This window comes from Electrona antarctica (assembly GCF_951216825.1).
Source record: "Electrona antarctica genome assembly, chromosome: 3".
NCBI lineage: Eukaryota > Metazoa > Chordata > Actinopteri > Myctophiformes > Myctophidae > Electrona > Electrona antarctica.
Genome location: NC_136808.1, coordinates 7,845,365 through 7,859,711, shown reverse-complemented (window position 1 = coordinate 7,859,711; position 14,347 = coordinate 7,845,365). Strand labels below are relative to the sequence as shown.

General features: G+C 40.9%; 1 protein-coding gene across 1 annotated transcript in view; it reads right to left on the bottom strand.

Moving 5' to 3' along the window:
- Nucleotides 1-2,759: 2,759 nt before the first annotated feature.
- The window catches only part of LOC306920646 (growth/differentiation factor 2-like), a gene marked incomplete at its 3' end in the record, with an annotated part of 69,150 nt that continues 57,562 nt past the window's right edge, over nucleotides 2,760-14,347 (bottom strand). Inside the window, exons 3-7 of the mRNA XM_079497455.1 lie at nucleotides 10,638-10,711; nucleotides 6,391-6,540; nucleotides 5,375-5,464; nucleotides 4,189-4,282; nucleotides 2,760-3,058 (exon numbers count right to left, since the gene is read on the bottom strand). Of these exons, the coding sequence (XP_079353581.1) occupies nucleotides 2,760-3,058; nucleotides 4,189-4,282; nucleotides 5,375-5,464; nucleotides 6,391-6,540; nucleotides 10,638-10,711 (707 nt within the window). The remainder of the gene's footprint in view (nucleotides 3,059-4,188; nucleotides 4,283-5,374; nucleotides 5,465-6,390; nucleotides 6,541-10,637; nucleotides 10,712-14,347) is intronic.

Here is a 14,347-nt window from a genome sequence, read left to right as displayed (position 1 = left end):
ACTATAGTTATTGTGTATATATTATATCGACGTTACTATAAGTAAGTAAACAAATTAAGAAGATGCAGGACTCAACCGTCAGGATTCAAACTCCATTCCTTTATTGTATATGTCATCACACCGGAGAGAGACTAGTGTCTCCCTCCAGAGCTTCCCCCAGCACCCCCTACACACATGTCCCACACATCTTTTATTATACTGTCAGGAGTACAGAAAGTAACAAGAGAGATGGTCATTCCTTACATGATAGACTCTATTCTATAGTTGACTCACACAGTTTGAAATAGGTTTACATGAGTCGGCAGTCTCTAATGAGTTTGTCAGTGAAGAACAGGTGGTAATTATAGTGTTAAGTATCAGCTACTAGTAGGCTTCATTAAATTAATCAATACCATAGTGTTATATGCATTTTCGCCACCACAAGAAAGTTGGATGGTCTGACTCTAGCTTCTGTTCATTTAAAGCAGCCACTGGTACTAGTACCACTGGTGGTACTTGAGCCCCCTCTGGTGGTACACAGAGGAGGTGCCCAAAAAAGGAGAAAAAAAAGACAAAAGTGGAATGAAATATTTATATTACTACATGTAGTTCTTCTGACCAAGCAATTGGTTGAAATAGGCTATCCAGCCGTGCTGAAATGAGCACGGACAGCACACCTAGCCGTTAATAGAAGATTGGAGAACGGATTAATCACATTAGAAATATCATCAGTTGTGCTGATTAGTGAAACAGAGTTTTGTCAGAGCAGCAGCATCATTGGCTTAGGAATGGAACAACAAAAGGCAATTATTATGGTGTTCTTGGAGAGCCAAATATTTTCTGAGGTGGTACGTCAGTATGACAAGGTTGGGAACCAATATTTAAAGGACCCAGGTTTGGTATGCATTAGAGGCCACAGACCCCAATAACCGAGTGTACAAATGTAACCATAGTGCATGGCAAATATGTTTATGGATAAGGAGTAAGGGGTGGCAAGATGTAGCCCCAAGTCTCTTCACCAAATATAGCAGATCTACAAGCTCACAACTTGAGCTTGTAGATCAGCTCTATGTTTTTAGTAAATGTAATTAAACAGTATGGCGTCCAATAGGACTTACCAACAGTACTAGTTATTTTTTTAAATGGTATCCTTTGTTGAGTTATTACAAAATTAATAGGCCTACTTCATACATGGGCAACTGGAGGCCCGGGGGCCACATGCGGTCCCCACCTTCACTTAAAGTGGCTCTCAGGTTAATATCCGAACATTGATATATTATTGATTTCAGCTAATTACTAGTATTAAAATGTTATTGTCTTTTTTATGTCCAATGTATTTGTATTTAGTTCATAACTAAATGCATTTGAAATTAAATACAAAAGTTACTTTTCAGGATTCCAATTAAAAAATAGCAACAAATTATTCAGGATTTCCATTCAAATATAGCAAAAATAGCTGATTTACAAGCTCAAAACGCGTCGCACTGCGGCGCGTTTTGAGCTTGTAGATCGGCTGTTTTTGCTACAACAGTAATATGCAATGAGGCCCTCTGGAGTGAGGGTGGAAATATAGTGGCCCTCTCCATCTTCAAAGTTGCCCACCCATGGCCTACTTACTCTGACTTTTTAATCCTGCACCTGACAAATAACCCAAAGTATGAAATAAACTAACACCAAAACTAAGCGTTAAATAAAAACTAGCAAACCAACTCTTAAAAAGTAATTAAAACTAACCAAATTAGAAAAGTAAAAAACTATTATAACCTTGCTGAGCTCATACAGTATTGTTTACGATCCAACAAAGTTACCATCAAAAAAGAAAAGTCTGCACAACAGCGTTAGGCTCTCAATGATATTTTACTGTGAAATAATAATCATTTCAGTGAGCCTTTAACGAGTGTTGTGGAATCATCAGTGGTGGAAAAATTACTCACATGCTTTACTTAAGTAAAAGTCTCAATACTGCAATGTAGAAATAATCAAACTAATCAGTTACAGTACTACTAGTTAATGTCCGGATTTAAAAATCTACTTAAAGTACCAAAAGTACTGAAGGTCTTCAGAAGGTCTAATTTTTCTCAAGTATTCAAATGTATACAATCTTTAGAAAATAGCAGATCTACAAGCTCACAATGTGCCATAGATGTGATGCATTGTGAGCTTGTAGATCAGCTATTTTCAAATGGCCGAATTGTACAGGGCTGAAGTGGTTAATGTATGTTTTGTAATTATAATCTAACTCTACAAAGTAACTATAGTAATTCAAGTTTTCAAATAAATGTAGTGGAGTAAAAGTACAATATTTTGCATCCGAGATGTAGTGGAGTAGAAGTAAAAGTAATGGAGATTGGAATTACTCGAATAGTAAAGTACAAATAACTCAAAATTGCACTCAAAATTACGTGTACTTGAGTAAATGTACTTAGTTATTTTAGTCATGCTGTGGAAGTGTAACATAGTGGTGCTTTAGCTACATTTCTTACTAAGTTGAATAAAAATGGAAAAGAAAGCTGAAACATGCATATTCTATCAAGGTACAATAGTATCAGTTCTTCGTATCACAACAAATCATCATCATACTATAGTGAGACTTACACAACTACAGTTGAGTCTACACAACTGCACATGTGCTACAAAATAATTGAAACAGGATTAAACTGATTTAACAAAGTGTCCCTACTCCGTAAATGTAGAGACAAACGTATGACAATATGGGTTTAATTGGTTAAAATGTGTTTCTGCTGAGAGACACACAGCAAGGATGTCGCTAAATCCATTATTTAGCGACATCCACACTCGGTTGCCACTAACAGGGATTTAAAAACGAAATCGCCGTGCTCCCAATCCAACACGTCGTTGCCACTGTATTTCACAGGGACACAACACAAGGTACGTCCCACGTCCTTGCCAGCGCTGATGGCAGAGTTCAGGAGGACGGCATGGCCGTTGATGTCGAATGGGTTCCGCAAGTGGAAGGAGCACAGCCCGTAGCAGTTCTTGATGTCGTAGGAAGGCGGGGAGATGACAAACGAGGTGAGGTCCACGTCCAGGCTGTGCAGTCGGCAAAGTGTGGAAGTCCCTGCAGGGTCAACAATTTACAATTTAGGCATTTAGCAGACGCTCTTAATCCAGAGCGACTTACAATAGGCAAGAACAAAAAGCATGGGAATACATCACATATGTAACAAAATGCATTTATCGCGAAACATGCGTAAGCTAAGACCGTGACTAGAACATATCTATATAATGACACTATACATATAAACTATAACTAGAACATATCTATATAATGACACTATACATATAAACTACACATATGTGCTATACTATGCTGTACATATATACTATGAAGTGCTATGACTACATACAATGCACTTATTGTGCTGTCTACATGACATGCTATAAGTCTGTTTCAAATGCTATATAAGTCTAAGAAGTGCTGTCTAAGGGGGTAGGGTAAGTGCTATGGGCCATGATGGAGTCTGAAAAGGTGGGTTTTCAGACTACGGCGGAAGATCGGGAGTGATGCTGCAGTTCTGATTGCAACGGGAAGTGCATTCCACAGTTTTGGGGCCAGAAGGGAGAAGAGTTTGGGACGTGTGGAGCGTTGTCCCGGCGTTTTTAGTGAGGGTACTTCCAGCTTCCCTGCGTTGGCTGATCTGAGTGCGCGGGAGGGTTTGTAGGGTTCAATCATGCTGGCAAGATATGGGGGAGCCATACCTTTGGTTGCTTTAAATGCCAACATCAGAGTTTTGTATTCTGTGCGGGCAGCGACCGGGAGCCAGTGCTGCCCTGCTGCCCTTTTCACCCGCCGCCCTTTCTCCACCTTGTGCATGGCCGTATGCACTGCCTTCAGCAGCAGAAAAGCACGGTACTGGCTCTCTCCTATACGTGACACGCACGCACACACACACACACACACACACACACACACACACACACACACACACACACACACACACACACACACACACACACACACACACACACACACACACACACACACACACACACACACACACACACTATACACTATAGGCTATAGGCCTACAAAGCTCACAGTGCGTCACTTTGTGCTGCGCTGCGAGCTTGTAGGCCTACATCTGCATTCTTACCATTTTTGAAAAATCTTGAAGATGTTTGAATTATGAGTTGGATTAAACGCATGCACGCACGCACGCACGCACGCACGCACGCACGCACGCTTACCTGTTGCTGGTCCATCCATAGGAAAATCACTTAGTGCCTTGAGCCTGTGTAGTTTCTGTATGAGCATGTGACCTGCCTCCTCCTTCTTCATCACCTGTGTTACCCACCGGACAAAAACACATTACACAGAAATGATACTTTTTGAAGAATGTCATTTATTGTCTCCACCAGGCCGAAGGCATGGGGAGAGAGTATGTTTTGCACTCCGTCCGTGTGTGTGTGTGTGTGTGTGTGTCCGTGTGTGTGTCCGTGTGTGTGTCCGTCCTTCCGTCCGTCTGTTACCAGCTAATCTCCGGCACCATTAACCCGGTCGATGCCAAACTTTGCACACACACTCCCTGGATGCCAACGATGAACCTCTGCCCCACATTTTCCAGAACGGCCTGTTATAGCGCCACCATGAGGCAGCTTTTCACATATTTTACCTAAAACTGCACCGATCTGCGTGAAACGTTGCATGCACACTCCCTAGAGGCCAATGACAAACCTTTGACCTGCATTTTCCGCATCTGCCTTTTATAGCGCCACCAGGAGGCCGACTTTTGTAAAACACATTTTTGGATATTACTCCTCCAGATTCTGTCCAAAAATCTCACAAATCGTTACACATGGTCATGTGCTCAAGTCGGATCTGTCCAATATTTCATATTCCATCATAATTGGCTATAATTGGCTTTCACAGTTTGCAAGATTGCCCCGTTTTGAACAAAAGCCTAAAATCATGAACGCAGCATGCAATTTACGTGAAATCTTTCACACATTTTCTTACTAGGCTGAGGAATATATCCCACACTTTTCACATTGGCCTGTTATAGCGCCACCAGGAGGCCACAACCCGACCTGCCCTGGTGGAGACCTGTGCCCCGAGGGGCACTTTTTCTAGTTTGTTTTGCATTACACGGCTTGGTTGAATGCTTGATTCTGAATGGTAAATCACTGAATTCAGCGCATCCAGACTCATTTCTACGCAGTGATATTAGTCTGGCCATATGCTATAGGCTAACTTGAGTACCGGTATACTTTGTGTGTAAACTATGTTAAATTGGAACATTTCAAAAGTATACCTGGAATAATTAAGCCTATACTTAAAATGAATCTCACAAATTGAAAGTATATACATTTAATAATCTTTTACATTTACATTATATTTGAATACTAATTTACTAAAAGGCTAAACGTTTTTCACCTGTGTTATTTGGTCCATGGCCTCCACCAGTCTGTGTCGGAGCAGATCCAGCAGAACAGCAGGCAGGGCCAGTTCCACATGCTGCACCTTCTGAAGGACATATGTCTTCATTGTTATATTGTTTATTGTTATTGTTTATTTTTGTATATGTTTGATATACTATTGTACATGACTATTGTTATTGGTCTTTTTAACTTCTTTTTCATGATGTCCTGGAGCGCCAAGGACGTGTTTTTCGTGTTTTATAACATGGTAAAAAAAAAAGAAAAAAAAAATTATATATATAAAATAAAATAAAAGATATATGGTAGCGGTCAGGGCCTTTTGGCGCCCCCTAGTGGCGATGGATGAGTGGGAGACTTAGCCATAAAACCCATAGTCTGAACGGAATAAAAACCCATACTCTGAACGCCGGAACGATGGAGGCTGTGTAAGTTGTGAATCAATACCGCCCCCATCTGGCGGAGTCAGGTTAAGTCTATCACCTGAACAGATGACACATTGTATTACTGGAGTATCATCAATGCTATGCTATTTATTCCGGTTTATCGAGGGCAAAAACAAACTTGCTGCAAGCTGATATCCCTAAACTTCTTTGCCTTTTTTTACTATTTTGATAAACATTTTTGAATAGTTAAAATGGCCAGTCTACAAGCTCACATGTTTTTCAAAATAGTAAAAAAAAAGGCAAAGAAGTTTAGGGATAAGGGGTTTAGGCGGTGTCTATTTGCTCAGACACTACGACGTAAAATTCTCTATTCATTGGGAATTTAATGTTTGTGTAGGACAAAGTTTGTGCACACACACCAAAAGCTGGATATAGGAGGGGCTAGCACCCCTAAAAAATACAGTTAAAAATAGGATTTTTTTTAAATTAACCCATTCTGGGCAAAATTATTTCAGAAAACTGGAGGATTTAGAAGATTTTTTTAAAATTTCGAGGGCAGGTCAAAATGGGTTAAACAAAGTAAAAGAAATGAAGAAAAGCAAGAAAATGGCAAAAAGTGCCTACTAACCATAAGGTTGGAGGACATTAGCATTGGAGTGGAGGAGTTGATGATTGGTGCCAGGCCCAGTGTCTCACCGGAGCCCAGAGTGAGGGGAGAGTCCAGGTTCACACTGACCCGGGCCACTCTCTGAGGCATGGCATCACCCAGCAGGAACTCCTGTCCAAGGGGGAAGTTTGGATGTATTGTCACTATCATGCACAGCGACAAGAGTAAAAACTTTTTTGTTTGGCTTCCTTCAGACAATGTAGGAGCATATAGGTAATAATAATAATATTATAACAATAACTATTAATATTGTTATTAACCCATTTAGGCCTGACCTTCTAAATCCTCAAGTTTTCTGAAATAAATATGGAGGATTTAGAAGAATAGCAGACCTCATAGGCGGCGGGTGGATTTTACCTTTGGGTAGGCTAGAATTGCGTGGGGGGGGGGGAACTCTCGCGGCCGAGCGGAGCGAGGCCGCGCAAATTTATTTATTTATTTATTTCCCCCAGATGGTCTAAAAATTAGTTACTTTGACCAATTTATTACCAATCTCGTACACCATTGCTCACGAAAGCAACACCCTTGACCCAATTATAGACACTGCATCTAGCTTTTAATTAAAGTTCCCCGGGCATTGTTTTGGGATATTTTGGCCGATATGGGTCTTATTCTCAAGTTTCGAGTCAGTGTGGAGATTACCCGGCGGTGTTGCTGCCCCTCCCGGCGCATGGCTCTTCACAGACGGCACAGAGACAGCAGCCACTCCGCTGAACGTGTCAGTGTTGCTGCAGTGGTGTGAACTGTGAACCGTGCGGTCACTGGTGGTGCTGCTGACTGCTGACAGCCGAGCCGCTCACAGCTTCTTCTTAGTTCTGAATTACTTTATCTTTGCCTTGAAAAAGACCGTAGGGCGTAGGCTATATCCATTTTGCGTTTTGCTGTTTTCCAAAACAAACCAGCACGCGCTACTAGTCTGTTTGCTACAAAGCGACTGGAAGGAAGAGAAAAGAAAGGCTACCAAGTAGCCAATCATATGACCCGATCAGCGATCACCAGGGGGCAGCGACAACACACGCACACACACAATAGCCTTCTATATAATGCTGAGCACATATATTATATATATTAAAAAAATACCCAGCAACATTTTTGGGAAGGCTAAGCCTTCCCTAGCCTTACACACCCGCCGCCTATGGCAGACCTACAAGCTCGTAGCGCGCCACTCGGTGGCGCTCTATGAGCTTGTTGCACACAAGTAGGCCATAAATGGCCTACTAGTGGCCTACTAGTGCGCAAGCAGAGCGTGCAAGTGCTGTAGACCGCTATAAACTTTCAAATCTTAGTCTCACATATTGAATTATTAGATTTACCTATTTGCTACGTACCTTGCTTCTGAAGGAAAAAAAGTAGTATTTTTAAGTATGGTAAAATCATCGTTACGTCACCGTCAACTATACCCTGGCATTGGTACATATATTCATCACGTCATATGCTCATATGTCCATATATGTGTACATGTCTATATGTATGTATATGTAGTTTTCTGAGTGGTTGGTGGTATAATGTGATCGGCTGGGTGGTTTGATGCGTATGTACTTGACACTGAAACGTATCATCATTACGTCACCATCGTCAACCAATTATACCCTGGCATTGGTACATAATCTTTTTTCACGATTCACGGAAAACATACCTGCACGGTCAGCTTCCGTATGTCCGTATGACATCATATCACATGCATTCTAAGGGACATTGGTACATATCTTCATCACGTCATGGGACATATGCTTCGTAGCATGACAAAATGGCCCGTAGCACTTGCCCTAGCCTATCCCCTTAGATAGCACATTATGTAGACTTAGATAGTATTTTAAACAGACTTATAGCTTGTTACGTAGACAGCTCTAGAATTGCACTTTATGTAGTCATAGCACTTTATAGTACACATGTATAATATATTATATAGTATAGTATGTATAGTTTACATAGATACTCCACTGTTACGTTCTTAGTTTACGCATGATTCATGATAACTACTTTTTTATATATATGTGATGTATACCATGCTTTTGTTATTGCTTAATGTAAATCGCTCTGGATTAAGAGTCTGCTAAATCCCTAAATTGTAAATTGTAAAAACACACCTGCACGGTCAGCTTGGGGCCAGCATATGATGTCATAACATGTGCTGGCCCCAAACACGCGCATCGTAGCACCTGACTGAAAACATGACTTGCACGCTCTGCTTGCGCAAGTAATAAATATAGCTGCAAGCAGCGATAAGACGGAGCCAAGCAATAAAAAAAATCACACCCGTGTGAACTGAGAGGTGCGGGCTGCTCAACAACACTGCTCGCTTTTCAAAATGTCATTATGCTTTAAGTAGCATGTGACATGTCAAACTAGGGGGGTTTTCATGTTTCTGAATCCATTCCACGTAGTTTTGCATGAAAAACACTCCTCCGGCTAAAAAACGGCCATAGCCATCATCACAAAAGTGATGAGGTCAGCACATTTGGCCAAATTTAGCCCAAGGCAGTGACATATCTCTGGCTTACAACCTACAGGGGTCAATTCTCGAGCAGCCCAGTCCACACACACGCAGGTCTAGAGCGGTTCTAGAGCAATAAATAAATAAAATACAATATAATTATAGGCTATACCGATACAAAACATTTTTCAATCAATCAATCAATCTTTATTTGTCACATACATATTTAAAAACGTATCTTTAAAATGCAGTGAAATGTACGTAGTTCAGCCTCACAGAAGTGAGCAGTAAAACAGGACAAGAAGACTAAAAGCTAAATAAATTCTACCATTTAAAAACTTCCATCCCTAAAACCAGCAAGACTATAATAAATAATTAAGTTAGACTACAATACTAATAATAATGTCCATTTGTGTCATGTCCATATGAAGTCCCTGTGAAGGGGTGGGGGAGGTTGTATGTGCATACGTGCACGTGCACGTGTACTCAACTGCCCCCTCTCCACGCCCAAGTGCGTGGGTGATGACCCGATCCCTGCCGTCTCTCAAGGTACATGTCATCATTTAGAATCCTAATGGCCTGGGGAAAAAAGTTTTTCCTCAGTCTTTTTTTCTCAGTATACACAGCATACACAGTGCTGCCTTGATCCCGCCTCTAGCTGCCGCTGATTGGCCAGGCCGTTTTGTGCCCGGGCATCAAGTCTGCCTGAGAGTTCCCAGATGGGAGCAGGAGGGGGGAACCCAGTGTACTCTCTGCTGCCCCATCTGGCGGAGTCAGGTTATACTTGTGTAGCCTAGGCCTATTAGATTTGTAGCCTAGCCTTAGATTTTTTTGAGGGGCGAATGCATGGCTTTTACCTCATATGGCAGCCAAGTCTATTGGATTTTAAATGTTTAAGAACACTTACGACGTAAATCGTTTGCCAGCAAAGTCTATGAACTTTGACATTATTTTGTTTAGAGCAGGGGGAGCACTTTACAGCAATCCAAGTCTATATGAACATATAGTAGCGCTTTAGGAAGCACTTTACAGCCAGCCAAGTAAATGGACTTTAATGTTTGTTTCGAGCACTTACTGTATGACATAAAATGTTTGCCAGCCAAGTCAACGGACTTTAATGTTTTTTTCGGGCACTACATGACGACGTAAGACGTCATGTGGCCGATGTAAATACAGTGGGTGCCCCTTAGGCCTCACTCACACCTTCGCATCTAGCATACAACATTGTTGAATGCTAGATGTAAACAAAGGGTTTGTTTACATCTTGCCCCAATGCATTTCCAATGGAAGTCACATGGTTTGACACAACATTTTTGTTGTACGGCTTTCGGCTGTGTTTCGACTGCCCCCCCTCCCCCTCATACAACAAAAATGTTGCGTCAAACCATGTGACTCCCATTGGAAATGAATTGCGAACTTGCATCAGTAAACAAGTCTCATGCATCAGCTATACATCAATCTGTTGTGCACGTGTGAGTCAGGCCTTAGCCTGGCTTGGACATACTAACTGCCCCTCACTTTTATCAATTAATGAAAATTCTTTGATTTGTTTGATATTTAAAATGAAAAACTAAATGTAGGAAATAATACTAAGGAGATATTTATTTACTCGTGACCCATACAAATGGACTCGCGACCAAAACCTGGGCAGTATATAGCATGTATAGCACTTTTCACAGAGACTCACAAAGTGCTTTGCCGTATACAACATGAAGTGATATACATACAGTCAGTATTTTTCAGGAGCTGGCCGAGCTGCCACAGTATAGCTTACCTGGAGCTCAGAAAGGAAGGATAAAGTGTCTAATGGCCCCTGGGTGGATCCGGTAATCGCTGCTCCTTTCTGTCCTGTAGAGTGTAGAGCAGTGGTTTTCAACTCGGTAAGACCCAACGATGCTTTTCGGTAACATTTTTATTTTAATTAATCACTTAATTTTTTTTCTTTTTTTTCTATTCTATTCTTGTTTCACCTAAACATCAACATTGATGTTCATTGTTTAGTCTTGCAATGCCATTGGTCATGATATTTGCATATAAATACCCCCCACAGAGGCACAAATTTACACAACTTCAAAATCTCTGGACTGCAATTTCTAATCAAAATTGACCTATGACCTTTAATATTTAACCCTGATAAAAGTAACTAAAATGCTTGTAATACATATATTTGTGTGATCATTAGAATGTCTAGAACAGGGTTCCCCAATAGGCGGCCCGCGGGCCATTTGCGTCCCGCGGAGCGCCCCCTTGCGGCCCCCTTGTTGGGGGGGGGGGGTCCCAGATATAAATGGCATTAAATGGGGGTCAGTAGCCTATGCATGTCAAACTGGGCATCCTTTTCAAATGGGGTCTTGCCCTGAAAATGAGGGCAAGACCTTGACCTCACACGTGCGGACTCGGCCCCCAGCCTGGTACCCTAGTCAAAATATTGCCCTTGAGAAAAAATAATTGGGGAACCCTGGTCTAGAACATGTATCATGTATTATTGTGAAAGATATCCACCGAATGTAAATTATTAATTTATTATTATTTTAATATTATTTTATGTGCATAACATTTTCATTAAACTTTTTTTTTTTTAACATATTTTTTAACATAAGTCCTAGTAGTACAAAGTAGTAGTAAGGTTGAAATCTCTTTTTTGCAAGTAGAAATGTATCCGGTCTTACAGGTAAGGTACTATAGAGCGTCGCAGTCCCGCCTCCTACCCTGGACCAGGAAATGAAACCCAATGCATTATTCTCATAGACATTTCTTAAAGTATTTATTTAAAGACGGTTACGCCGCGGACAAAGCCAACTCGAGTCGTGACAACTCATGACAACACAAACAATATTTTGGACCAAACAAATAATTACATAAAGAAAAAAACGGCAGGTTACAACACTTTTTTTGTTGTTTTTCTTCTTTGTAATTATTTGTTTGGTCCAAAATATTGTTTGTGTTGTCATGAGTTGTCACGACTCGAGTTGGCTTTGTCCGCGGCGTAACCGTCTTTAAATAAATACTTTAAGAAATGTCTATGAGAATAATGCATTGGGTTTCATTTCCTGGTCCAGGGTAGGAGGCGGGACTGCGACACTCTATAGCCTCTCAGACCCAAAACTTTGAGTGTTGTCGTTGGATAGATTGGATAGATTTTGTCCATATTTCCATGCCGTATTGATGTAGGGCATTAAGCAACTAGTCGACTAGTAAATCCACTAGCCGACCTTGCTGGTACTAGTTGACTAGTTTTTTTCCCCCCGATTTTGTAGGCCTCAAGATCAGGTAGATTATAGTTATAGTCACTAGTGATCTTCGATATTCATGTTTTTCATTAATATCGGTATCGGTGCTAAAAACAAATAATCGAAAAAAAACGGCCGATTATTATATTTCTCATAAATGCGCAAACATGGTGAAACAACCACTTTCATTGAAAATCCGGTAGAGTACGGTTGTAAGGAGATGTATAGCTGCGTGTCTGACTCTCCCAGTGCTCCACTCCCAGTGGAGTAGTAGACACGGCTCCACTCTGCACTGACGTCTCCTCTCTCTCACACACACACACACACACACACACACACACGGAGTCAGAGAGAGGGCCACTGCACTGACTGCAGGCAGGAGAAAGGATTATAGGCTACTAACCTTGTAACCATAAAAAGCTTTGCTGTTTTCATCTTCAATTAACCAAAATAAAATCCACACGTGAGAGGGACAGAGAGCAGTGGTAGAACTACGTTAGCCAAGCTAGCTGCTGCCTGCTAACGCTGCAAACAACAGCTGTAACGCGTTGTCTATTGATTGCCTGTCGTGTGTGTGTGTGTGCGTGCCAGCCAACTGAAGCACAACTTTTCCCCCCCCCCATCCTGACTAGCCTAATATGATTATTGCATTTTGTCTATATGCAATAACTAACTGCAAGCCAATGAAGAATGAACCAATCAGTAGCATTGGCAGTCTTCATTTCTAATTCATATTAATTTAGTTGCCAATAATTTTACTGTTGGCCAGTGTTTTGAGACATATTGTCTTTTTTTGCTATAAAATGAATGGTAAAAACAAATTCTACATGCATTAAAAATGTGGCCAGTGATCTTGAAAGTGGCAAATTTCAGTGGTGGAGTAAAAACAAGGTAACATGGCTTTGGAGAGTTTGGGCAGCAGATCTACAAGCTCTCAACATGTCATGATGCAATGTGCTGTGGGCTTGTAGATCACCAATTTTGATAAACTAGAACGGTGCCCATAGGGCCTCTACAGCCCATTGGGCACTGATCTACTTGGAACGATGCAAGTTGGAAATGAATGCCCCACCCAGATATCAGGTCTGTCTCCCTGTTATGCCCATATATGGAGTTCTTTGTAAGGCATGCCCAAATAGGGAGTATATGCAGCCAGCTTGTGGAGTTCTGTCTTCTGTGTCAGGCATGCCCAAATATGGAGTGCTGTGAGGTCAGAACAGGCCAGCTCCATATGGACGCTGGGCATGGGCCTGGTCAAGAGCCCGGGCAGAGGCCTTTTTGGGGCAGTTCTGGACAATTACACACACACACAAACACTTGGTGCATTCATAGATAGATAGATAGATAGATAGATACAATTATATATATGCTGCTACAGTACATGTTTGCACTTGAATAAAAAAAAAAGCTGCATTTGATGGAGGGGGGGGAAGTGTTACTGAAACGATGTTGGTGCTTCTTGCACTTCCTTTTTTATAAGCGATACATATTCTCCAATGCATTTAAAGGAATTCTTGTGTTGGAATTTATGTTACTGTAAAAAACTTTTTTAACTTAAATTAATATCGGTTCATAATATCGGCTATCTGCTTTTTGATTGTCCACTAATCGGTGATCGGATATATCGGCCAAAAACCATATCGGTCGATCACTAATAGTCACCAATGTACACAGTTTTTAAATGTACAAATATTTATTCCCCCCCCCAAAAAAAAACATACAGTAAACTAGGCAACTAGTAAAAATTACTAGAAGTGAATGCCCTATATTGATGTTGTACCTATAGCAGAGATAACAGGCAGACATTGATCTCTAATTGTGTAGATTTCTTGTAAATTAAGTAGTAAGTAGTAAGTAAGTAAAACAATTTTATAGAGCACTTTTCAAAACGATGTTACAAAGTGCTGTACAACAAGGTAAAACAATCATGTTAACAATAGAAGGTAAAACATTGAAATGCAAATAAATCAAGTATAAATACATCAACAATAAGAGGTAAAACATTGAAATGCAAATAAATCAAGAAAATACATCATAAAATAAAGTGCTGACGAAATAAAAACGTTTTTAACAAGTTCTTAAAACCGTCGACAGACTCTGCATTTTTTAGCTCAAAGGGCAGGGCATTCCACAAAGTGGGGGCAACCACTGCAAATGCACGGTCACCCTTTGTTTTGAGCCTAGTTGTTGGAATAGACAGAAGGCCTTTATCAGAGGACCTGAGAGAACGTGTATTTGGCTTTGAATGCAGTAG